Source organism: Tachypleus tridentatus, chromosome 6, assembly GCF_004210375.1.
Source record: "Tachypleus tridentatus isolate NWPU-2018 chromosome 6, ASM421037v1, whole genome shotgun sequence".
Lineage (NCBI taxonomy): Eukaryota > Metazoa > Arthropoda > Merostomata > Xiphosura > Limulidae > Tachypleus > Tachypleus tridentatus.
The window spans coordinates 64,811,521-64,838,461 of NC_134830.1; the positions used below are offsets into that span (position 1 = coordinate 64,811,521).

Below are 26,941 nucleotides of genomic sequence, written 5' to 3' on the forward strand. Positions count from 1 at the left end.
AGCGGTCTAAGGCGCCAGATCCAAGGTACAAAAACCTTCCGTTATTGTAACAGGTTTGTGTATTCTGGTCTCCAAATGGAATTGTGGGTTCGAATTCCACTTCTGACAATAGTTTTGCGTACTGCTCTTCGTGCTATGGGGATTTGGTTTGGTTTTCTAATTTCGCGTAAAGCTACACAAGGGCTATCTGCGATATCCGTCCCTAATTTAGCAGTGTAAGACTAGAGGGAAGGCAGCTAGTTATCACCACCCACCGCCAACACTTGGGCTACTCTTTAACCAACGAATAGTGGGATTGACCATAACATTATAACTCCCCCACGGCTGAAAGGGCAAACATGTATGGTGTGACGGGGATTCGAACCCGCGACTATCAGCTTACGAATAAGTTGCCTTAACCACATGGTCATGCCGGACCTGCTACGGGGGAAGTCACATATTCTTTCCTGTGATGTTTTTATTAGCTTGCTTCGCAAAAGCGTGTGATCGCACATCATTGTAGATTAGCAATAATACCCAGGCTCTCACCCTCAGAGTCTACTTAGAACGGGTGCACAATTTTAGGTTTTTAAATTCATTCCTCTTGGAGTTATAGCGGTCACTCTTTATATCTGATATAGTCTTCGTAGCAGTCAGTAGCTCTAGGGCAAGATTAAGTAAGTGCTCAATAAGATATGTCGTAAAATAGCTGTATCCACTCGTTAATACTTCCATAGTAACATGAAGGAAGTGAACAACACTTTTAATTACGCATGTAAATTTTTCATTGATCCTGCCTCTTTTGTTTCACGATCCCCGCTAGTACAGTGGTATGTCTCCGGATTACAACGCTAAAATCAGGAGTTCGATTCCTCTCGGTGGGCTGATCAGATAGGGCGATGTGGCTTTGCTATAAGAAAAACACACTTTTGTTCTATAGCACAAAAATCAAAAGTTAATGATATACATTTTTCGTTATTTGTAACATTAACTTTAAAATAATAAAAACAAACGAACAGACAATGCTATAAATTTATTATTGCTAATATTATTTTTTTATGATTTAAAAATGAATACAGGTTACTTTATATTGGAATCATGAAGGGTGTCATCGCTACGTTAGCTTTTAAAAGTTTCATTAGACATTTTTGTCTTTCTATAATTACGAATAGTTGCTGTCCAACTGATTTTCAAGAATAATTTGTTTTTCACCATACCTGCATAATATGAATGAACAAGCAATTAGCGTTTCCGGCTTCCCATTATTTCAATTTTGGAAACCACATCATGCCTTACTGATAGTTCTTCCTCTTAGCAATTAGTCAATGTTCAATTCATTAAAGAAGTTGAATTGGGTTGGGGCACGTTTTCCTTGAAAATTCATAGTTGAGTTTGGTTCTCAGAAATGTACGTGGGAAACTCATAATAACATAGGTTAATAGATTGAGAAAAAAACGATTTACCTTGTTGAGAAATTGTTGAGCATGTGTTGATTTGAAAAAGGAAACAAGGAACTATATACGTGTTAATTACGTCATAGAGTCGAACAGATGACATTTAACACTGGTGAGGTATGCGCATGAATAAGACGTGTGACGGAAGTTTGGTAATTATTTTTCTGGCAAAGTTTATTATCTCGTGTCTCAATTGAGAGAAAAACAACATAATAGATTTTGGTGCTAAAGTCTGAAAGCAATTAAGGTCATATCTAGATTTGTCCTTCTACGAGAATGTGTTAAACAAGTTCTTAGTGGTTCATGAAATGAGAAACAGGAGTACTTGTAAAAATAAACAGCTTTACATAAGTATTTTGTATTTTAGACAATTAAAATAGTCCATAAAATTACCGTTTAAACAAATCAGTGAGTAAAAAAAGTGATACGAATATTATGGCTATTATGTGGTTACATCAACAAAATGTTTTGTCTTTTTGAATAAAATTATGTTTTTAAAATGTGTTTGTTTGTTTTTCAATATTGCACAAAGCTACACGAGGGCTATCTGCGCTAGCCGTCCCTAATTTTGCAGTGTAAGGATAGAGAAAAGGCAACTAGCTATCGCCACCCACCGTCAACTCTTGGGCTACTCTTTTACCGACAAATAGTGGGATTGACCGTACATTTTAACGCCACCACGACTGAAAGGGCGAGCATGTTTGGTGCGATAGGGATTCAGACCCGCAGGTTACGAGTCGAACTTCTTAACCCACTTGGTCATGTAGAGCCTATTAAAATCTGAATTCTAAAATGTATTACAAATCCGAGGTCAAACATGCTCGCCCTTTCAGCCATGGGGGCGTTATAATGTGACAGTCAATCCCACTATTCGTTGGTAAAAGAGTAGCCCAAGAGTTGGCAGTGGGTGGTGATGACTAGCTGTCTTCCCTCTAGTCTTACACTGCTAAATTAGGGACGGCTAGCACAGATAAACCTCTAGTAGCTTTGTGCGAAATTTAAAAATATATAATTACAAATCCAGTTATTTTCTAAATATAAATATTGCTATTTTCAATCTATAGAAACTTTTATGACACACTCACAGTTTTTTTTTTTTAATGTTTACCTCATTATTACGAAAAACACGATTCCTTGGTCTTATTTTGACAATAAATATAATTTACTATTTACTTCGTAAATTATTATTTGTGCTCAGTTTCTCACAAGTAATTTTTACATTTTCACTGGCAGATGACTTTACTTCCATGAGGGCACCACCGGTTTAACTGCTGAATTATCGATATTTTAAGGGTAGTTTGGAGACACTATAAATAAGCGTATAAGTAAAATGTTGTCCTAAAAAAAACAGGCAATAATTAAAAAGTAATATTAAAGTTACAAGATACTCAAATACCCTCTCCAAAAATTGTCACTGAAAAGCATTATTAACGTTTTCGAAGCACATATGAAGGTCATTGTTCTGTTTGCCGTTCAGTAACTGGTAATTTTTTTATTGGTTCGGTTCATGCGTATGTTGATTCGGACAACACTGTTTCTTCAATTAGAAACGTATAAACTTTCTACATATTGAAATAAGTAATGAAAAACTTCGAACTGTTCAATCAGCATAGTATTCTATTAAAACTTTCTGTTATTGTACAACAAGGACGCTACGTATCAAGCAACGGTAATACTTAAATATAAACTAATTACTCACATAATGATTTGATTTAAATTTGAGAGAACTCTTGACACAGAAAATACTTGTACAAATAGATTCAAATTGAAAACAAAATATAAAATAACTATTAGTTTTGCTTAGATAAGGCAAGAAGAGTTTCTGACATTCAAAAAAATACTTTAACAAAATGAAAGAAAGTTTTGAACCGTGTGTTCAAAAGCTTGTACTTGTACAGACTGAGAAACCGAAACGGATCTAATGTTTTTCAGATGTTTTCTCATTATTTTACTAAACACAAACAAAATAAAAAAAAATATCGAAGTATTTCAACAATATTTGATATAACTTCTAATGTAATAGGTATTACAATACACAAACATATGCATATTATTTTCAACAATACTTGATTTAGCTTCTAATTAAACAGTTTTTACAATACACAAAACATATGCATGTTATTTTAAACAATACTTGTTATAGTTTCTAATTAAACAGTTTTTACAATGCACAAAACATATGCATGTTGTTTTAAACAATACTTGTTATAGTTTCTAATTTAGTAGGTGTTACAATACAAAACTTATGTATATTGTTTCAAACAATACTTGATATAGTTTCTGATTTGATAGGTGTCAGAATACACAAAACATATGCATATTGTTTTAAACAATACTTGATATAGCTTATAATTTGATAGGTGTTACAATACTCAAACGTATGCATATTATTTTAAGCATACTTTTCATGAAGAAGTAACTGTCTTGAAAGAGTAACAATAAATAATAATATTTTCATTTAAAATATTACAGTGTAATAAACTATAGTGAGTTTAATAAATATATTATAACAAACATATGTTGATGATAACCTTAATTAGTCATAAGTGAGAATATAATTGCTATGATGAAAAAAAAATAGAAAGTATATCATTATCCTTAGAGATCGTCTTCCTGTTTTGAATGGATTTAGAAAATATTCAATAAGCAGAAAATAAATATATAGAATACAAATATTTAAGAGCCTGGGAAAATTCTATGATGTACGTCATTCGATTCGAACAGTTCTAATCATATAGTGTTTGACCATGTTACTTTGGTATACTGTGGATATGAAGATTCAGTTATCGCAAAAAAAGTAACAAAAAAAGAAAACAAAATGGGAATATTACTTTAGGGCCGTGTACGTGTCAACTACACATTGATCTATTAGTTCTGTACTCCTTCCGTAACTGTGCGCGAAAATCCGAAACAAACAAATACACTAGAATAGTGTATCATGTCATTTCCATTTTGTCGTCTATTACTTTAAGTTTTCTTGACATGGAACATGTTTTTTCTTAACTCAAATTCTCAGATAATTTGATTTTCTGAGGACCAGCTTGGTTATTAGTAATCGGATATATTGTTATTGATTTCACACATGTGAAGCACCCAGGTAAAAATAATTTAAAAAATGCTTGCGTTAAAATGTTTAAACTCTGTGTTATTCCTTAGACCATGAATTCAACTATGTATATGCAGAAAAACTCTGTATATTATACAGGCTACACAAAAGACCTAAAGTGAATGTAATTGTTTTTGACAATATGAACTTGTACAAGTGTGGCAGTTATGAAAGCTGACTTGAGGTTAACGTTTCTTTGGTACGGCCTCGAAACATGCTTTGATAAGACATTGCTTTGGTATCTGTTGTTCTCATGTACGACGTAAATATAGCTTTTTATAAGAACAGTTGTTCATTTCTTTTTGTCGTGAAGTAGCTATTGATGATCAAATACATTAGACTGATTAAAGAATATCTGAAGCAATTTTATCTAAATTGGGGTTATACCACGAATATCCTTCTAGCCGGCTATTCTATCGGGTTTATTTGCCCTTTTCCTGCCAATGTTTTAGCTTTTGTTTTTGCTAAGCATTCAGCATTCAGTAACATCACGTGAAAAAATCAACTGATAATAGCTCAACAAGTACAACTCCCTAATCGTTTATCACATTATGTTTGTTTGTTTGTTTGTTTTGGAATTTCGCACAAAGCTACTTGAGAGCTATCTGTGTTAGCCGTCCCTAAGTTAGCAGTGTAAGACTAGAAGGAAGGCAGCTAGTCATCACCACCCACCGCCAACTCTTGGGCTACTCTTTAACCAACGAATAGTAGGATTGACCTTAACGACCTTTGTAAAGAAAATAAACGAAATGCTTTAAAGTTAAGGTTGAACAATCCAACTGCCCTTGTGTACGTTGTGTTTTTTTTTCATTTATATATTGTTTTTTCTTCTCTTCTCATAAAGTGATGGGCCCGGCATGGCCAAGCGTGTTAAGGCGTGCGACTCGTAATCTGAGGGTCGCGGGGTTGCATTCCGGTCGTGCCAAGTATGCTCGCCCTTTCAGCCGTGGGGGCGTTATAATGATACCGTTGATCCCACTATTCGTTGGTAAAAGAGTAGCCCAAGAGCTGGCGGTGAGTGGTGATGACTGGCTGCTTTTCCTCTAGGTCTTACACTGCTAAATTAGGGAAGAATTAGGAAGGATCCCTCGTGTAGTTTTGCGCGAAATTTAAAACAAGCCAAAGCAATCTTTACAGAGGATAAAAAATATCAAATTACGCAAAGGTTTTGGACAAGATAAATAATTTATTTTTTCATAAATGAAAGCTTTTAAGGCACGAGTATAATGACTGATACAAAACAAACGAAAATGTTAAAAACATTCTATATTGTAAAAATCTTGAGTCATATCAAGATTTGTTTCCTTGTTTAGGGATAAGCACAAGGCTACAAGATGGCCTATTTGTGCTATGCCTGCCACGAGTATCAAAACACGGTCTTGTGTGTGTGTATGTATTTTCTTATAACAATTTAACAAAGCCACATCTGGTTATCCGCTGTGTCCACTGAGGGAAATCAAGCCCTAGTTTTAGACATTGTAAATTCATAGACTCACCGCTGTATCAGGGGGGGTAGGGTCCCTCAGTCATATGAAGGAGAATCTGCGATTGTAAGTAATTATTTGTCACTCTTCACTTTTCCTAAAAATTTGCTTATGATTGGTATTCGAATACTGTTTTATTGTTAGTGTTTTAATGTTTCAAATATTTATTAAGTTAATTTTAGCCCTTAATTTTTACATCCATTTACTTTTATATTGGAGAACATTAATTTATCCACAAATGATACGTTTTGTTTGTCTATAACTAAGCACAAAGCAACACAATGGGCTATTTCTGCTCTACCCATCACGGTATTGAAACCAAGATTCTAGCATTTAAATCCAAAGATATACAGATGTGCAACTGTGGAGGAGGGGCACAGGTAATAAGAAGCTAGTGTTGTTGAGTCGTACTAAATATACCGCTGTGCAACTGTGGAGGAGGGGCACAGGTAATAAGAAGCTAGTGTTGTTGAGTCGTACTAAATAGCAGTTCTACGTGTGTTTCTTTCGACCTCTTTAAATTTCAGGACTTTAATTATTTAGTTTTATTTTTTCTTTTAGTAGCAGAGGTGTGAAGTGTCTTTCTCAGATTTGGGTCCTTGAATTTCTTAGACATTTGTTTTACAGTTAATGATGTTGCATTATCTTTGTCTATGAACAAAGGTTATAAGGAGAGCGTGGAACAGTTGATTCCAATGAAAGTAATATAAATACAAAACTTTATTGCTCTTATGCCTCGTCTATATGCTAACTGGATTTGACAACATTTTATATGTTATGTATTGAGTAACTGCAAAGTACTTAACTGTGTTTCTGGATGTTTGTAAAAGACTTCTCACTTCCCATACTTCTATTCATGTGAAATTAAAGATAATTTTTCTAATAATCTAAAAAGTTGAAAGATTAGTAAAACAGAACACACGTGTAATCTCCTCTTTAAAGTTTAAGCCTTTTTGGTCTCATTTGGCTGAAGTATTTTCGACGGGGTATATAATACAGATGCAATTGCTTTTAGTATAATAAAATATTACAATAAGTTTTAAAAAAATGTTATTCTTTAATTATTCTTTTCCTAATGGTCAAAAGAATAAACATATTAATGCAGCCCTTAATATAAAAAATCATAAATTTCTAAGAATTACGCTTTTTATGGGTTTGAAATAGTTAATTAAAATTAATTTTGTAATTACTTAAGTTATTGAAAAATATACATATATAAATATGTACATACTTTTGGCATTAAAAAGCAATTAGATTTTTTTATAACTATAATGTATATTTGCAAATCTTGAAAAACTTTACTTTTCATTAACGTATAACAGCGAAATTGAAGAAATTTGAATTTTTATCACAATTCTGTAAGTTTTGTTGAGCAGGTATTTATTCTATAGTTTTATTCTTTAACTTGAGAAGAAAAAATCACTTTATGTTTTAGTTTAATTTGGTTAAAAACAAAGGATCATGTTAGTGTATATTACTTTGTTCTAATGTTACGAGCTATGTTATGAATGTACTTACAACTTTCTTTTTAGATTTTACTTTATGGTGTTCATATAGAAATTTAAAGGCCTATAAATGTGTTTTGAACTTTAAATGTAATATTTAGTAAACTTATGAATAGTCCTACAAACTATTCTGGATAAAATTACTAATTTATCACCAAGGTTCATAGCACGAATGACATTTATTTCTGATATATCTTAGTGGTATTATTAAGTTTAGTTTTATTAATTCGTATCAGCAAAATCTCAAACAAGTATCTTAAGTTGATAATTAACTGGATTCACAAACATGAAAGTTTATAATTTGTAGCTTTAGGAAGAGGTTAAAAATTAATTCACTTGTTTACCGATATCTTAAACAATTAATATTTATCGTAGATCTAGCTGTTCTTAAACTATAAGTTTGAAGATTATATGAGCATACATAACTAATGACATCAAAATGTCTGATCCCTTGCTGTGAAGAGAAATATAAATAGGATTTTTATAACTAACCATATCTCTCATAATTGAAATAAGGCTGTGTTTTCACGCATGAAACTTATGTGGGTAGCATTGACGTTGGAGCAGTTTCTGCAATGGTGGTGTGGAAAAACCAATCGAAATCTCTGTACAATATATGATAAAAGTAACTCATTCGGAGAACTCTCGTGGCCCACTAAAAGAGATTGCCCTGTTTATAAAGCTAGTAATATTAAAATTTTTCTTCTAAGGCTACCTGTCATATATAATGCGATAAAATAAGTAATTTGAAAAATATCATTTGCGTATTCTTCAAACGGTATTATAGCTGTTAAAGTTAGCTACGACTAGAAAGATCGGTTTCTTGGCATTCAAAGATATACGATCAACCCTTCTCTACTGCATGATTGACTGCTCTTACATAAGCACCATTAGGTAGAAACGACAGATAAAAGATATAATTCTAACTTCTAGCAAATCATAAGTTGTGCAATACATGCTCAAAACTGTAAAATATGTGTAAATATGAAAAGCCAAAATACCAGCTTCTTTCAAGTTGTGTCTCTTCATATCGCAAACTCATACAGGTCTCTCGTTCCCATTACTGAAGTTACACATCCGCCAATAGGTTTGTTTGTTTAATTTTGCGCAAAGCTACACGAAGACTATTTGCGCTAGCCGTCCTTAATTTTGCAGTGTAAGACTAGAGGGAAGGCAACTAGTCATTACAACCCACCGCCAACTCTTGGTCTACTCTATTTACCAACGGATAGTGGGATCGATTGTCATATTATAACTCCTCAGGGCTGAAAGGGCGAGCATATTTGCTGTGAAGGGGATTCGAGCCCGCGACCCTCATATTACGAGTTGAGTGCATTAACCACTTGGCCATGCCAGGCCCCTTTAATAGGTCGGTGATAGCTATTTGAACTAAGCAGTGCTTACCTTTTGATTAAGAATTATTTTGTTTTTTTAAGTATTCATTAAGTGTAAGTTCTGAAATTATGCTTCTATTAAATACGTTATTAATCTACTTTTAGTTAGCAGTGACATGCATTCTAGGATTGCATTCAAAACAGTTACATTCACCATGTTTTAAATCATACATAAACCATACCGAAAAATTTTTATAGTGTAGTAAGAATAGTGTTCACCCTTAGGGTCCACTTAGTATGGACGCAAAATTTCAGGTGTCTAGGTTCTTTTTTCTTGGAGTTATCACTGTCACACAGAAAAAGACTCACAAACAAGTCCATTTATTATTACAGATGCATCTCAGTGACACACATTATAGGGTTACATTCAAAATAGATACATTCATCGTATTTTAAATCGTACATAAACCATACTTGAAATTTATGTGGTATAGAGCAACTTTATATAATAGATTAGTATAGCTTTTATTTATAGTTTTCTTTGGAAGAGGTTTAATAAAACATTATATAATCAAAACTAGCGGCACCATGGTAACGTATAACAACATATTTATTTGATCATTTTGAAATTCAAACTAAAATGTTTTAGGAAACTTATGTACCCCTAGTGAACATTCAAATATAAACAAGAAACTATCTTCATTTTAATTCTTTTTTTCTCAATTTAATGTTTAGCTTTAAATTTTCTCATTCATCTAATTTTTGAAACTTATTTTTTTCTGTTGTTTTTTAACTCACTTTTACTTCACAGTGCTATTTATATATGTATATCTACCACATGTATATATATGCATGTTTTATATGATTTTATAGTCTGAAGATGTAAATTTCGAAATGATTCAATAAATATTTCGTTAAGTGTTGCCGTGGTACTTATATTCCTAATTAGACTACTTTAAGTGTTGCCATGGGACTTACATACCTAATTAGACTATGTTTTACGCCTAATGAGTCTATTAGTATACTACAAACTCAAAAGTTCACAAATGCAATTGTTTTAAGTTTTGAAGGATATTTTGTATCATTCTCTGAATTCTATCGTCTTTTCAAGTATTTAAGCTAAGACTCAAATAGAAACAGTACTCAACTGTGATTTATAATTCTAGCAATGATGATAGTAAAATTTATTGATATAATTATATAGTTGAGCAGCTTCGACGAATCAAAGTATCGCAATATTTGTGCACGCGCCAGTGGTATAAGACGTGTAGCTTTGCCGAGTACGATGCTCGCGCGCTATAAAGCATCGTGTTCTCAGAGTAAAGGTGTTTCGCGTCATGTCCTGATGAGTCATTGAAGTAGTTGACGTAAAGGTGAATTGTCTTTCCAGTAGCCATCTCTATCCCACCAATTATAGTCTACTGAAACAATATACACGTTTAGGTAAGCTAAAGTAATTGTTTCTTTATATATATATATAGTCACCTTCAGATTTAAAAGGGGATAATCAGAATTATACCATAAAGAATAGATAGGATATTTACTGAATGTAAACCAGAATACATTCTGTTACCGAGATTAGATGTTTAAGCTAAGATAATATTTAATCTATAAAAAACAAACAAACGTAAGGGACAGATGAAGCAAAAACGTTTAATTGCAACAACGAGGGGTTTAAAGTTGAAGCTGGTAGTTGCAAGGTGTGAAAATAAATGAATGTGCTTTTTAAACAAAACTCTCTAAGTACTGAATAATAAGCTAACCATAAACCGATAGGTCTAATGAGCAATTTATTCAATATTCGTCAGACTATTTTAATTATTCAAGAGGACTCTGTTGTAGAACAAAAATAAAAACAAATCCAATTAACACTCACGAAAACGACTTGTTCATTTAAGATTTTCTTTGTTACTTAGTTAACAGAAGAATTTACTTGCCCAAGAGAACTTTTGGCAGTGAAAGAATAACTACTTACTCAAAAAGCATTGGCCTAGGTCTTCCACAAATATCTGGTGGATTTTATACAATGGAATCCATCTCCATAGGAAACCCTGACGACTTGCATCAAAATGCGCCGCAGATATCTAAGAACTCTCGATGGCGGCAGGGTGTGTTTCAAGCCTTGACAGAGCACAAAGGTAGATTTAATAGCTCTAACAGGCTGGTTAAGAGTGCTCGTCGTTTTTTCCGAGCTGCCGGCCGTTTGAGGTCAAGGGTGACTGGAACAAATGTCGCTGAATTCTGTAGCAAAAGAAAGTCAAGCTTTGACGTGAACAAACGAACGTCGTGTGATGTTATTAGTCAAAATTTTCATAAAGAAGAAAACAACAGTACAGCGCTTATTTCGGATATGAAGAAGGAACTCGGAGAGCAAAAGAAATATGTGCAAGAACTCGAGAATAGTCTGAGAGTGATCAAAGAAACGCTGGGCGAACGAGAAGATACAATTAATCGTCTGACCAGTGAAATTCACAAGCTCAGGGTAAGCCTAGTTTACTTCGTTCTATTCAATTTTCCATTGTAGCGTTATATAAGCTGAATGTATCACCCAACGTTTTACAAAATAAGTAACCAATCTGTATTTCAGATTACTCACTTGTTTACGCTGGAACATTACTGAGAGATGAAAACCACTCGTGACTGAAATATTTGAACTTAAAAATTCCAACTAGACAATATGTTCGCATGTGGTGAAGACAGAGCCTTTTCAGGACAGTTATGCTAGTTTGATTGAATATTTATTTAAAGAACTATGTACAAATACATTTGAAACTCTATATTGGGCTGTTGAAACTAGAAAACTGTGACAGAACTGTTACATTACATTCTTTATCAACCTTCTGTAGACGAAAGTCACAAAGACCCACTTTAGTACTAAAAAATACCTTGAACTAAAAAATGCTCAAAAACGCTCACTGGTTAATATGGTAGCAGTGAATCATTCAATGAATGGATGTTGGGATCTGCCGGCACAGTCTGCAGACTTACAATGCTAAAAACTGGGCGGAGCACAGACAGCCCTTTATGTAGCTTTGTGCTTAATAACAGACAACAACAATAACAGCGACGTTGGTGTTTAATGTCTTAGAGAATAATTAATATACCACTAGTGTGATGAAAATGGTATATTACCAAATGCAACAAAAATCATAATGTTTGTAGAAGTATACATGGACTTTTTCTCTACTTTAACTTAGTATTTTAACCTAGAGAAAAGTCCGTATACATATTAATTTACTTACCTCATGAGACTTAAACAACAGAACCATAATGTTCACATTTTATCAAGACATTTTCTCTGCTGAAGGTCTTGCCCACGACAGTTTAAGCAACACTTACTTCAACATACAGTTACTTATTAGTGCATTTCACTCTTCTCCTTGTTTATAATTGGTTACAAACTATTTTGTTACGAAAGAAGACGGTAAGCAAATTCTGTCATGATTGTTGTGCTGTAGCGCAAAACAACACAATGGGTTCTACCCATCGTAGGGAATCGAACCCTGGATGTTTGCGTTATAAGTTAATAAACTTATTCTCTGGAAAACATCCATAACAGAAAATTGTAGTATCCTATCCTATGTCTCTTATAATATCGTCAGCATTCCTGCATGAATGATATCTAACGGTGTGTCTAGAATATTCACGTGAATATATATTAGTATAATAGCTATGGATAATGGTAATTTATCTTGAGGCTGCAGGTATTTTAGGATGAGAATATGGATCCAAAAGCTCGCGGGTTTTTAATATTTAGTGAAGTAAACTCTATCCTTTTCTTCACAAAATTTGGTACTTTTTGAGCCTCAAATTATGTTTGAACCAATGATAGAAGAGGTCAAAGGTAAAGGCCCACAAGCTGAGAAATAATTTTTCTTACCTATCCGCAACTTCTAGTATATTTTTCAAGCACTTCAAGAATAAATAAAAAAAGTGTCAATGCAAATTTAATGCTTACCAAATTTTATTGCCTCTTTAGAGCATACAAGCATACATATTCCATATACCTTTGTAGGAAGACACCTTTTACCAAATGATAGCGTGAATAATATTAATAACGGTAATTTTATATTCTGAAACTTAGTATGAAGCATTTCGCTACGGAAGTTATCTGGCAGTTAAAATCCTAATAATGATATTTGAGTGAATTCATTTCCGTATATTCCAGTCACGTTTCCATCTCTTTTTCTCCAAATGATTTGCAGTCCTCTTTAATCCTGTAACCCGCTAGTACAGCGGTATGTCTCTGCGTTTACTAACAGCAGCGGTTCGATTCCCTTCGGTGGGTTCAGCAGATAGCCTGATGTGACTTTGCTATAAGAAAACACACACACTCTTTAATCCTCTTATTCTCACAAATCATCATATTAAATTATAGCTGGAGTACCAGTCCAATATGAATGGAAGTTATATAAATTAATGAAGGGTTGTCCTAGGCTTGGGTTGATTTCTTTTGAATTTCGCTCAAAGCTACACGAGGGCTATCTGCGCTAGCCGTCTCTAAGACGAGAGGAAAGGCAATTAGTCATCATCACCCACCGCCAACTCTTGGACTACTATTTTACCGACGAATAGTGGGATTGCCCTTCACATGATTACGCCCCTACGGCTGAAAGGGCCTGCATGTTTGGTGTGATGGGGATTCGAACCCGCGACTTTCAGATTACGAGACGAGTAACTTAACCACCTGGCCATGCCGGGCCGTTATTATTGGTCATGAAAAGTTTCTTCCCTTATATGTAATAGTGAGAAAACAAACAAAAAACAACAACACGAAAAATTCCCTTAAAAATTACAAAATACAAATTATGAAATTGCAAGCATGCTTGTATCTCTTCACGGACCCAATAAACCTTCATGTCTAATTTGGTGAAGGTCCATCAACAGGAAATGAAGTAGTGATAAAAAACAGAAACACACCCACAAAAAACCCGAAAAAAGCAGAATGTGATACTGATAATTTATATATGCACCTAATAAATCTCCATACAAAATTTGATGAAGAACCATTTATAGGGGCGAAGTAAAGTTAAAAAAAATGTCCGTAAAAACTGGAAAACGTAAAATGCAAAACTCATAAAAGTGTGTGTGACTCTCCATGTACCCTATCGACCTCCAAATCAGATTTGGTGAAGATCAATTTACATCCTGCGAAGTAAAATGTATCTCAGTACGGCTGGTATGGGTGTTAACACTTTTGGTAATAAAGTAGAGAACAACGCTTCGACCTTCCTAAGTTATCTTCAGGTTAACAAAGATAGAGTTTGCAACTGACAGTTACCGGGCACATTTCTTCAGGACGATTGTATAAACGGTTACGGGATTGTAGGAGGCGTTGCAGTTAGATATTAGGTTATTAATTGGTATGGGTATAGAGTTGTTCCTTTATATTAGTTTAATTTTGGGTTTAGTTGTTGTATAAGTAGGGCTTCTTTGATTTTGCGTTTGTTTATATTGGTTTTCCCATTTAGTATCAGAGTGTTTTTTATGGTTATGTTGTGTTCATTTGATTTATGTTCAAAAACGCATGAAGGCGTTTTTTTGTTGTTGTCCTTTGAATCCAGTTTCCATTTTTCTGCTTATTTCTCCAATAAAGAAGTCGTGATAATTGTTGCATTGTATTTTATAAATTATGTTGGTGTTGTGTTTGTCAGTGTAGTTTTTACATAGTATGGACTTTAATTTTGTACCTCGTTTTTTGAATAAATTTGGTGTTTACTGGAATATTATGTTTTGTTATACGTTTTTTTCCAAATATTGCTTATTTTTTTGCTGATGTCAGGAACATACGGTATGCAGCAGTGTGAGGTTTTGTAGTTTGTTGTAGCTTGGGAGTTAATATTACTTGTTTATTGTTGATCTCAAAAAACGTTGAAGAAAATTATACCAAACTATTATGTATTGAAATTCCAAAGATGTATTAAAAACCTTTTTAAAATTTTTGTATAAGTTTATGGTCGTGAAATGAGAAAAAATAACCAAATACACAGATCGATTAGTTTATTTTGGGATACTCGCTGAAAACTACTTCAAGACAATATACGTTAGCCGTGCATAATGGTCCCCATTGGGACAGCGGTAGGTCTACGGATATACCACGCTCAAATCAGGGGCTCGATTCCCCTCGATGGACATAGTAGATAACCCGATGAGTCTTTGCTATAAAATAACACACACACCCATCCTCAATGTTGAACTAGTAGAAATGGGAAAAGCAGGTAGTCATTAACATTATTCAACAAACTCTTCCGCTCTTTTAGTCTGGTTCAAAAGTGGGATTTGACTGTTACTTTTATAACGCACATACGACAGCAAAATATGGAGATCAATGTTTCTGTTGTTTTTTTGTCGACAGCATGAAGCAGACGACGGGCCTGCAGGAAATTGGATTATTAAAGAAAGTCTAAGTGTCTGTGAAAAGCAATCTACATAATGAATTACAAATTACAATCCACATTATAGAGAAGTAAAATAGCCTATCTTTCAAATAGGAGAACTTCTTATTTTCTGTTTTTCTTAGTTGTATCAAATATTATTGGCTGGATAAACGACGTTTCATTTTCAAACAAAATTATTTACTTTAACCCAGGGTAAGGTTTCCAACAAAACATTCAGCTTTTACCATTATGAGTGATTGTGTGTATGAGAGATAGAGTGAAAAAAAACTGTGTCTTAGGTCATAGGTGAAATCAATGAGAATAGATAGTTTTACATTTTCCAACAACCTAACTTCCGACTTAAATCCTAAATTAAATGCACTTATCATTTTTTAAACTAGAGATTAATTATTAGTGTTACTTAAATGTCGAAATAATTCATTACTATTTTGCCATATGGACTATCTCACATCTTGCTTCAAAAATGATATTTTTGGAAAGGAATAATTGTTGATAACATTTTCTCATGTCCGTCAAAAATGATTGCTTCATAGTTTTCATTACTGTAATATTAGTGCTGGTATCATTATTATTCTAAAGAAAAGCATTATATAGTGATAGACTAGAGGAAGACAGCTTGTCAATATCAATCATGTATTAATTATTGTACTACTCAGTCAACAGTATTCCCATACTAATTTTGTACTACTCATTCAACAATATTCGTATATTAATCATTGTATTAATTATTATACAGTATTCACGTATTAATCATTGCACTACTCAATCAACAGTATTCATATATTAATCATTGAAATATTCAGTGAACAGTATTCATATATTAATCATTGTTCTGCTGAGTCAACAGTATTCACATATTAATCATTTTACAGGTATACCACCGATTTTCGGCACCCTTAGTTTCAGAGCATTGCCAGATTTTTCGTTTTACCGAACCAATACACCTCTGACCCAATAATTATACCCCTCCCGTGTTTCTAAATCACTATGGACTGCTATAGACTTAAATAAAACAAATATTAATTGTAAATAAAATATGAATTGAATGATTAATGAAATACATTAGTACAGGTATAAATGATAAAGGTTTATTAGTACAGTATTTTTTGTTTAGAATTTCGCGCAAAGCTACTCGAGAACTATCTGCGCTAGCCATCCCTTACTTAGCAGTGTAAGACTAGAGGAGAGGGAGCTAGTCATCACCACCCACCGCCAACTCTTGGACTACTCTTTTACTAACGAATAGGGAGATTGGTTGTAACATTATAACGCCCTCACGGCTGAAAGGGCGAGCATGTTTGGTGCGACCGGCATTCGAACCCGCGACCATCGGATTACGAGTCGAACATGGGAGCGTTTTATGTGACGGACAATATCACTATTCGTTGGTAAAAGAGTAGTCTGAAAGTTAGCGGTTGGTGGTGATGACCAGTTGCCTTCCCTTTGGTCTTTCACTGCTAAATTTGGGACGGTTTGCGCAGATAGCCATAATGTAGTTTTGCGCAAAATTCAAAAAACAATCATATAATAAAATCGAGAGAAATAACATCTAATAATGATAAAATCGCTGGATTTCTTACCTATAATTTAAGTGATGTCTCTTCTAATGCGTTTATGATTCAACCTTATGATTATTAAAATGGTATTTTAAACTGTAAGTAAATTTTCCTCGACGATTAGAAGTTTGCATTATAAAACCAATTTAGCCCAATAACGTTAATAATAATAAAACAAAAATATGCAGAAATGTTCCACTCTAAGGTAAAAAATAGAACTTTCTGCTGAAGAAAGGTGAGAGACATCAGAAGACCGAAATAATTGCAATTTAAATTCAACAGCGTAGTTGGTTTTAAATAAAGTGTTTTTGTAATTTAAGATTTTTTCTCTGAAAAGAACAAAACCGTTGGCGTGGAATGTAAACAAAAGAATTACTACACATTACTTTTTTTCTTCTGAAGAACATTGAAATACATACTGATTAGTAGCAAAAGGTTTCATTAAAAGTTGTGTTAAAGCTCGTCTGCTAAGAATTAATTTATTAAAAGCCTTCATTAAAATCACTGTAACTTTCCCATTTTCATCTAGGGCAATTTTATGAAAGTAACTGTTGAAATAATTGCTTTTGTTTTGTATATGAGAATCTAAACGTAACAAAAATCGTGTAATGCATGACAAAACAATTATTACATGATCGAAAAATCATGTATTTAGTAAAAAGGGATGTCACATGTGTAACAGATATACTAATGCATATTTATTTTAATATCTATATTTGTTCCAGTTTTAATATATATTTGGAAATGCATGTCATTTATATTGTTAAATGTGTATTGCAAAAGTCCCGTCTGTTCTCTGAATTTGTAGATTCTCGAGTGTAAGAATCATCAATATATGTTTTACATTGTTCCTAACTGAACTTTCGAGAACCCATTGAACAGCTGAGAGAGCCCCTCGCTAGTACAGCGGTATGTCTTTGGATTTACAACGCTAAAATTAGGGGCTCGATTCTCCTCAGTGGGCTCAGTAGATAGCCAGATGTGGCTTTGCTATAAGGAAAACACACACAACAACTGAGAGCTACTGCACAATCTTGTTTTAATAAACAGGCTCTGATATAATTACCGTTCATAGTTATTATGCATATAATTTATTTTTTAATCGATTAGAACTTATCTTACAGTTTTTGTGCTTTTATATAAAGCATTCAACCATCTTAACAACCGAAAACTACGAAATGAAGACATTCTGATATTCAAAGACAGTGATTAAAGAATAATAATAATAAGAGGACATGTGGTTGTTATATAAAGACAAAATATTAAATCAATGCATTATTATTTTGTAAATAAATAGGCTAGAAAAAAATGAAACATACATAAGGACATATATATGTACATCAATAAATAAAATATCATTAATTTTTTTAAATATATGCTCTCAAAAATATTACATTTTTAAATTTATCCCTATTTACTTCACTGATTGCAAAGCAACATACTGCTCATATCTTTAATGTTTTAAAGTAATAAAACATAAATATTATGCCCTTTGATGGACGAGTGGCAAATGTACAGGGCTAAAGCGCCACCTCCATCTGCGAAATATATTGTAGCGTCTGAGATATCTGTAAGCGTGACTGAAAGCTATAATTGCTAATATTTAATAAGAAATATTGAAAAACGGGCACAGTAAATTTCTTCCAGCTCTGAAATACTTCCTGTGTTACTACTGTTTGTATTAAGTATGCTTCTTTGAGTACAAATTAGGAAAGTAGTTTTTCAAAAGTTAATAATTTTAGCATGTAAATTACAGTTTAAATTTACTTTGATAAAAACTTTGGATAGAGATTAGAGCAGTTAAAACTTGTTTAAAGTGTTTTTTTCTGTTATAAATAATAAAATTCAATAGATATTTACTTCACTTTGTAGGTTGTTTGTTCTCTGCTCACTAGGGGTATCGAAATCAGGATTTTATCGTCGAGAGAATGCAGACTTACTGATGGGTCTCTTGGGGGGATTTATTTGGAAAACAGTGTTTAGGTGGTACATTACTAAACTGCTATTACTTTCGTATTTTCGTCATATTAATGCGGTATACGTACTTACATATATTATTTTCTTTACGACTCTGTCCCCACCCATGGGTTCAGAAGTAATTCAGAGGACTTTTAGTACTACAACTGGTTTTTAGTACTCATGGCGGGCACAGTACAGATAACCTTTATGTAGCTTAACTAGAAATGAATAAGGAAATGTTACGATCTTAATACCAATTAATTAAAGGTCAGCGACATTTTTAAGCCAAAAATGTTTACACCATGGTGTCTTGTCCAGTCAAAAACCATCCAGTACGAGCATATTTAGCGACAGGATTCGAGCTCGCTAAGATCAAGTTGCGAGTCAAGCGCCCTGACACCAAACCATGCAGGGCCCACAAATATATATGTATGCTACAAATGCTGTTGAATGTTTCAAAAAGATAGATGATGTTGCAAACATCTGGACATCATTAGGATGACTGCTGAACCTAATTGTGATAATTTAACACGTTTATAAGAATTATTTTAAAGCAAAGCGACAGTTTACTTGGATTAATTGTAACGATAAAAACAATATACTTGGAATAATCGTAACAATAACAACAATATACTTAGATTAATCATAAGAATGGCAAAAGTATCTTGAATTAATCATGATAATAATAACAATTTCAATAAATTGCTCAAAATAATTAAAAATAATCAGAATTCGCAATGATATAATGACGACCAGGCCAGACTGCTGTTATAAAATAATGGAAGTTACTCCGCTCATTTACTTCTTATGTAAATTAGTTATTTTATGAGCGGATGTTTTGGTCTGATATATTAACGAATGATTATTCTCACCAACCTCGTAAGTGCTGATTTGGTTGATGCAGCCTTCCATCTTTAAGTTATGTTAAGTTTCGGTTGCATAGGAAATATGATCACCATGAACAACCAGAGAAATCTCGAACCATATATTACATTATTGAAATTAGTGTATTAACAAACTCCTCAGCAATCCTTCACCACTCTTTTGGGAAAAAAATCAACAACAAAAAAAACAAACTGTTTTCGGACATCTTCAATGTCCGGGGCCATTCAACGAAATGTGATGCGTTCCTGAAGTGCACACCTCACACCAGGAGTGGGGGAAGCGACAATTTACCAAAATTCATGGAGTACCCCTTCACCCTGCGAATATTATTGCACGTCCCATCCTCACATGCTAGATGAGATGGAAGTCTGATGAGCATGAAAGCCATCCCATTAGATTAATTTCTCTTCCTTAATGCAATGCTGAAAATGGCAGTATGATGGGAGTGGTAGCTATTGCTCACTAGTCTGAAATCAAGGCTACTTGTATTAACATACAGTAGCACAAACGGCTGTCGGATGAGGTTTCTATTATGTGTGATGCCAATGGAACTATTTTGTATGATGTAGAAGTCTATAAATTCAACGATAGTTATTATTCCTGTTTCTACCACATTTTCATCCCTGCTATATGTGTCCAATTTTTATATGAAAATGGAGAGAATCAAGTTCCATATTCCGTCTAAATGAGTATAGGCATGTAACATGGCAGCAGGTAACTCACTTTACGTGTCCTTGGCACTACTGAAGGTGAGATGTTTTGTACAATTCTACGAATGAAACGTGTTTTACTGTGCATCTGACATGCAGGCTGATCTTATGAAATCTATTTCTAGCATTCGTACTCTGACAAGGCATTCAATTGTTTCTAATAGCATCTGATGTATTCTCAGATTACTGTGATCTGCTTTTTTCTTCGATGATGGCCTCCTTTGTTTAGGTGTTTGATAAACAGCACTGTTACATTGAATTGAAAACAGTTCTACGTTCTGCTAACGAAACCTCGATTCACTTGAAACCAATTCTGAACAGCTCTCTCTGTTTGAGGGGCTTTCACATGTCTAATGGTTCTCCACATGCATAAACATGCACACGTCTTTCTGACACCTAACCATGGTCTGTTAGTGCCTGGAAGTACTTTGAATTTCGCGTAGGCTGAAAAAATATCACATTTAAAATCACGTAACAGGATATTACAATAATAATTTTAGTAATAATGAGCCTCCTTCTATTTTTTTATGGTTATAAGATTATGAATTCCAAAAGTACTTTAATTGTTTTGGGCAGTAAAATTTAAGAAACATCTATATCGTCACATTAAGGCAGAATATACACGTATCTATGCTCAATTTATTGTATTAACAAATGTCATGATAGTATGAATCTTTACAAGAGGATCAAATACATTCCTCTAACCTTTGATTTTAGTCTGTGCTCCAGGTAAAGTCTAAGTTTCAAGAGAAAAAACCGGACATTTTGGTTACTCTTAACAAACAACACCCATTGTTAGAGAGGACTGGATTTACTAAAAGGCAAGGAGTGTCAGGAGAAAGCGCTAATGACCGCTCTTTTTCTGATTCTTCCATACCTAGCTACACGAAAGACATTCGGTAGGTAGCGCAATATAATCTAATCTTGTTCTGAAGTGACTTATCGATAAATAAATCTAAATCTAACGTAATGTTATAAGTATCAACTATTATGTCTTAATTTTTTGCAAAATGTTTTTTGTTAAAGCACACAATATGCTTTGTATTTAAAAAGTTTGGTGCCAAAATTGTATTTATTTTTGTGCTTATATTACACATTTCCGTTGATGTAATAGTAAATTCTCTTGTTGATCTCAGTATATTTGTTTAACAAAATTATTAGTTAACTATAAAAGTGAAAAAAGGCACTTATTTTAAGTGTTCTGGTTACATTTGTAATGAAAGTACGTAACTAGTATTGAAAACGAAAAACCTTACAGATTAAATTCATCAAGTCTTATCTTATATTTTTCAGAGAAGAAACCTGAAGAATGAAAACAAATATTGAATTGTTTAGTGGCGGCGTTATGTTTGTAAATTTTGCAGAATATAAATTATTAAATCTCAGTATTTTGAATGAAACTTGTTTTGAACCTTGAACTTGTTTTTATCGATACATCATTTAAAAGATTTCACTAAAAATAAATTGCATGTACCTTTCAGAAATTAATTTGTTAAACTCCCTTTTATCAGTTGTCAAATACATTTGTCGTCAGGTAGTCGCTAGTTAAAATGTTTTCCACCTACCGTTATTGACAGATCCAAGTGAATTAGGTTTGACAAGCTACTAAGCTTTACATGCTGTGCTAAAAGGACTAATTCTTTCAACAGTAAACAAGATCTAACTAACTTTATACGTGTCATGCAAAATTAATTTTATCAATGACATATATCATCCAAAACCACCTATTTTGGAGGCAAACAAAAACAGTATGGACTCAGTAGTATTTAGAGTGCAAACCGCAGGCAGTAAATAACTGTATCCATTTGAAATGGTTTATAAAAAGGTTTACCCTGTTCTGAATTGAAGTAAAGTAATATAGGATGTCTGACCTTGTCTATGCTGTTCTAACATTAGTAATATATACCATGATAAGTTCTTAATGACCTATGTCACGATAAGGTTTTACTAATGTATGCCGCGATAAGTTCTTAGCGATCTATGTTATACTAAGTCTAAGTTATTAATCTATGAGATCTCAGACGTGGTCAAATACAGTAATAAAAAGGGTTTGATACCCTGAGTCTAAAACTGTAATTAGATCTCAAATCGGTAACAAGATAATGGAGTTAGCTGAAAGTTTGTATATGAAATCTCAGAGCCGTTTTATGAGCCACTATGCCGTGACTGAAAAGATCATTCAAAAATATATTAATTATAAGAGTTATTATAACTTCATTATCCAGGCAAGAATTTACAGACCTATCTAGACAAATGGACAACAAAACTACTGCAATGTATTTTCTTTACCTACTTCTGCTTTTATTTGTTAAAAGAATGTAGCAGAGGTTGAACTAATATTTTTAACATTGTTTATTTTTAACGTATTCTATGCATAATACTGTTATTTTCAAAAGTTCCAAACAGCTAATCAAAGACGCAATCATGGATAACGATTTCTTGAAAAAGTTAGATTCTTCTCAAATGCGAGAGATAATCAATTCTATGTATTCCAAGAGTTTCGAAGCAGACGAATATGTTATCAAAGAGGGCGATGTTGGAAGCCATCTGTTCGTTTCTGCAGGTTTGTACTTGGCTGGTAGTTAATTTCTTTAAATTAATTTCACTTGGGATAATAGTGAAGGTTTAAAAAAGCATATCTGTGATCCGTAAAATATCAGTATTTGTATATAATCTACACATATGATTTATACAGTGTTATAACAGTTTATATGAAAGATGCGGTTATTTGTATTCTTAATTTTATGGAATTCTATAGTGAAACTTCATACTTAGCGTGTTTACTATATTGAATACAGAAACGACTGCTTTGTCTACATAAAAAAAACAAATAAACTTGTTTAATGTTCATTATTCCGCCTTGGGAATTCTTCCGGAGCTTTCCGCCACTGACACAGCGCGGGTATATCAAAGAATGTGCAAACCAGATGTGCTATTTGTTTTACGGATAGCGGGAGTCGCTGGAAACCAGCGTAGTGGTTCATTTTTAGTTTTTGCTTATTTGTTTGATTAGAATTAAGAACAAGGCTATATACAATGAGCTGCCTGTGCTCTGCTCACTAAGTGTATTGAAACCAGTTTCTAAGGGTGTGAATCCGGGAGATATACCGCTGTGCTAATGGGGGGCATAGTTTTTGTATTCTACGTAAAACTTTATTCCTTCAATAAGTACAACCCAGTGGCTCAGGACTTGTTTACAGACTTCTAGCGCGAGAAATCTGGTTTGGATATCCGTGGTGGGCGGAGCACAGGTAGCCCATTGTGTAGCCTTGTGCTTAATTATAGAAATAAATAATATGTTCACTTATATATCTAAAACTACTCGTTTGGGTTGAGAAAATTTTTTAGGCCTTCTTCGGTCATCGTCAGGTTTACAAAGAAAGGAAGAGGTAATTGACCGGAAGCTGACCACATGTTTGAAAGGGGTTGTGTAACTGAGTGTCGGAATGTAGAGGGCGTTTTAGATGTTTGAATATATAATTTTATAATTATTTCATTATTATTATTTATTACATTATTTTTAATATAGGTATAAAGGTGTTCTTTTGTATTGGTTTATTTTGGGCTTGAGTTGTTGTATAAGTAAGGCTTCTTTAATTTTGCGTTTGTTTATGTTTGCTTCTTTATTTAGTATTTGAGTGTTTTCTGTGGTAATGTTGTGTTTATTTGGTTTTCAGTGTTCGAAAACGTGTGAAGGTGACTTTTTATGTTCTTTTAATCTGGTTTCCATTTTTTTACTTGTTTCTCCAATATAGAAGTCGTGGCAGTTATCACATTGTATTTTATAAATAATGTTGGTGTGGTGTTTCTCAGTGTAGTTTTTACATATATAGACCTCAGTTTTGTGCCTGGTTTTTGAATAAATTTGGTATTAATTGGAATATCATATTTTGTTACTAGTTTTTGCCAAATTTTGGTTATTTTTATGCATGATTCCCAAAATTACTGATCGTAAAATTTTGTTCCGTTTAAAATAAACTAATCCCCAAAATAAATTTTTCTATCTAATCTCCCTCTCTCTCTCTATATATATATATATATGGCCCGGCATGGCCAGGTGGTTAAGGCACTCCAAGGGTCGCGGGTTCAAATCCCTATCGCACAAACATGCTCGCTCTTTCAGTCGTGGTGGCGTTATAATGTGATGGTCAGTCTCACTATTCATTGGCAAAAGAGTAGTCCAAGAGTTCGCGGTGGGTGGTGATGACTAGCTGCCTTCCCTCTAGTTTTACACTGCTAAATTAGGGACGGCTAGCGCAGATAGTCCTCGTATAGCTTTACGAGAAAGTCAAAACAAACAAAAACTCTCTCTGTATATATATCGTGATAGTTATGTTATGTCTACTGATAATTTCAAATAATGCTAAATTAACGTAATATTTTTATTGCAGTGCTGTAGCATTTTATCACTTGGGTTCTGGTAGATAATTCATGCATTTTAACAGAAGGTTATCTAATTACTGTGCCCCTAACAAAACACAATACTTAGTTGTGTTATGAGTATGATTATTCACAACCAATCATGAGATTGTACAGTTATTTCATTATAACACTGGTATTACGAAGAGAGAATTTAAACTAATTTAAATTTGTTCTTCAAGTACGGGGATAAAACGTAGTTCTTAATGCAGTGTAAATTTTAAAACTTATAGAAAGAACTGAAACTTTAATTTAGACTACCTGGATATTTAACATAAATATCCATAGCCTAATAACCGAATATCTAGTATCACGTACAAAATAACTGGCTGTGTTAAAACTTGTATGAGTGAAATTGGTTGCTTTGTTTTTGAATTTCGTTCAAAGTTACATAAGGGCTATCTGCGTTAGCCACTCCTAAAATTTAGCATTTTAAGACTAGAGGGAGAGCAACTAGTCATCACTAGTCACTGCCAACTCTTGTGCTCTTTTGCAAATGAATAGTTGGATTGTCCGTCACACAATAAGGGCGAGCATGTTTGATGGGGTGGAATTCGAGCCCACGACCTTCAATTGCGGGTCGAGCATTCTAACAACCTAGCCATACTAGACTCAAAGAGGGAAAATTAAACAACTAAATAAGAAAAAAAAAAGTGTTATTTTATAACATTAATGTCAAGTCGTTTTTCTTCTTCAGCTGGAGAGTTGGAAGTTCTCAAAGATGACAGCGTTCTTGGTATGATGGGACCAGGAAAAGCCTTTGGAGAACTGGCTATTCTTTACAACTGCAAAAGAACTGCGAGCGTTAGAGGTAAAAAAAAATCATGAATTTTTATTAGTTTGAAAAAAAAAAACAGATAACATTTATGAAACCTAAAGCGCAACGAATAGTTTTGGACATAAAACAAAAGCAGAAAACATGACATTTAAAATTCAATTGGTACGGTCAATGTAAATATGAATCAATTATTAAATACCTACCTCTTTTATTGGAGTAAATTAAACGTTACCTTTGCTTTCTTTTACACAAGCTGCCACTAATGCTACTGTTTGGATGCTTGATCGTCGTATTTTTCAAGCAATTATGATGAGAGCTGGAACGCAACGTCGACGGGAAAATATTTCCTTCTTACGCAGGTTTTTTTCTCATGTTTTTGTAATTCGCGTTTAATATTTTATTAAACGCTCTACTTGGTGTAAATAATTTAATTAAATATATCTAAGAGATGCTCTATTACAAAAGCAAATTAACGTTCAATGTGTAAATAATACAATGTTTCTCCACTTCTTTCTTTGTTGATGTAATAGGTTACTTATTGCTTCTGTCTTCACTGTTTGTCATCTTATTATTTCCTGTTGTAAAAATCAATTCATGTTTATTGTATAACATTTTAGATTTGTAATAGATTGCAACTCTACGTTTAAATATATTTAATAAGATTCGTTGACATTACACAGTTATTCTTTAACGTTGAAATCAAATAATCGTCGCTGTTGACCTTTCTTCTTGTCGCATGTCTAACACTTCTCTTAATCATGTTTTGTTTAGTGTTCCATTACTCCAGAATCTGGATGATGACACCTTATCAAAGATATCTGATGTTTTGGAACTTGTAAGCAATATCCATGGTCTTATTCTATATGATATTCCTTTATTATATATAAAATATCCTGTCTAAATAACGTTACTGAATCCTTTGTTTCCTTAACCTTTTAAGTGCTAACTGGAGTACATAATTCATATTAACAGTATATATTCATGATTTGTTAAATGTGTATTTTTAAAAGATTTCGAAACTTAAACATATATAAAAATAAGTCTTTCTGGAAACATAGGTCGGTACTTTGGCTTAGCATTCTTCGAGTTTACCGTGTATTCATGTTGTATTTTTCAAGTTTGGTGGTTGTTTCTAACGGTTCGTATTGCCTTTTACATTCTTTAATATCTCCGGTTTTATTATTATTGGTTTGTAATACTAAAATCGGCTTTACTCTTGCAGGAGTTTTTTCCAGCTAATGAGCACATAATTCATCAAGGTGATATAGGGTGTACGTTTTTTATCCTCATCAATGGAAAGGTCAGTTTTTGTCATCGCTTCTCACCAAATGGTTGCTTAAGGAAAAAACAAACAAGCTTAAAAGAAGTTGCTGT

General features: G+C 33.4%; 1 protein-coding gene across 1 annotated transcript in view; it reads left to right on the plus strand.

Moving 5' to 3' along the window:
• The first annotated feature begins 10,169 nt into the window (after positions 1-10,169).
• LOC143252704 (cGMP-dependent protein kinase 1-like) overlaps positions 10,170-26,941 on the plus strand; it is a 32,717-nt gene continuing 15,945 nt past the window's right edge. The window contains exons 1-8 of the mRNA XM_076505257.1: positions 10,170-10,305; positions 10,779-11,344; positions 21,088-21,269; positions 22,767-22,933; positions 25,487-25,600; positions 25,821-25,926; positions 26,339-26,402; positions 26,790-26,867. Of these exons, the coding sequence (XP_076361372.1) occupies positions 10,889-11,344; positions 21,088-21,269; positions 22,767-22,933; positions 25,487-25,600; positions 25,821-25,926; positions 26,339-26,402; positions 26,790-26,867 (1,167 nt within the window). The 5' untranslated portion in view covers positions 10,170-10,305; positions 10,779-10,888. The remainder of the gene's footprint in view (positions 10,306-10,778; positions 11,345-21,087; positions 21,270-22,766; positions 22,934-25,486; positions 25,601-25,820; positions 25,927-26,338; positions 26,403-26,789; positions 26,868-26,941) is intronic.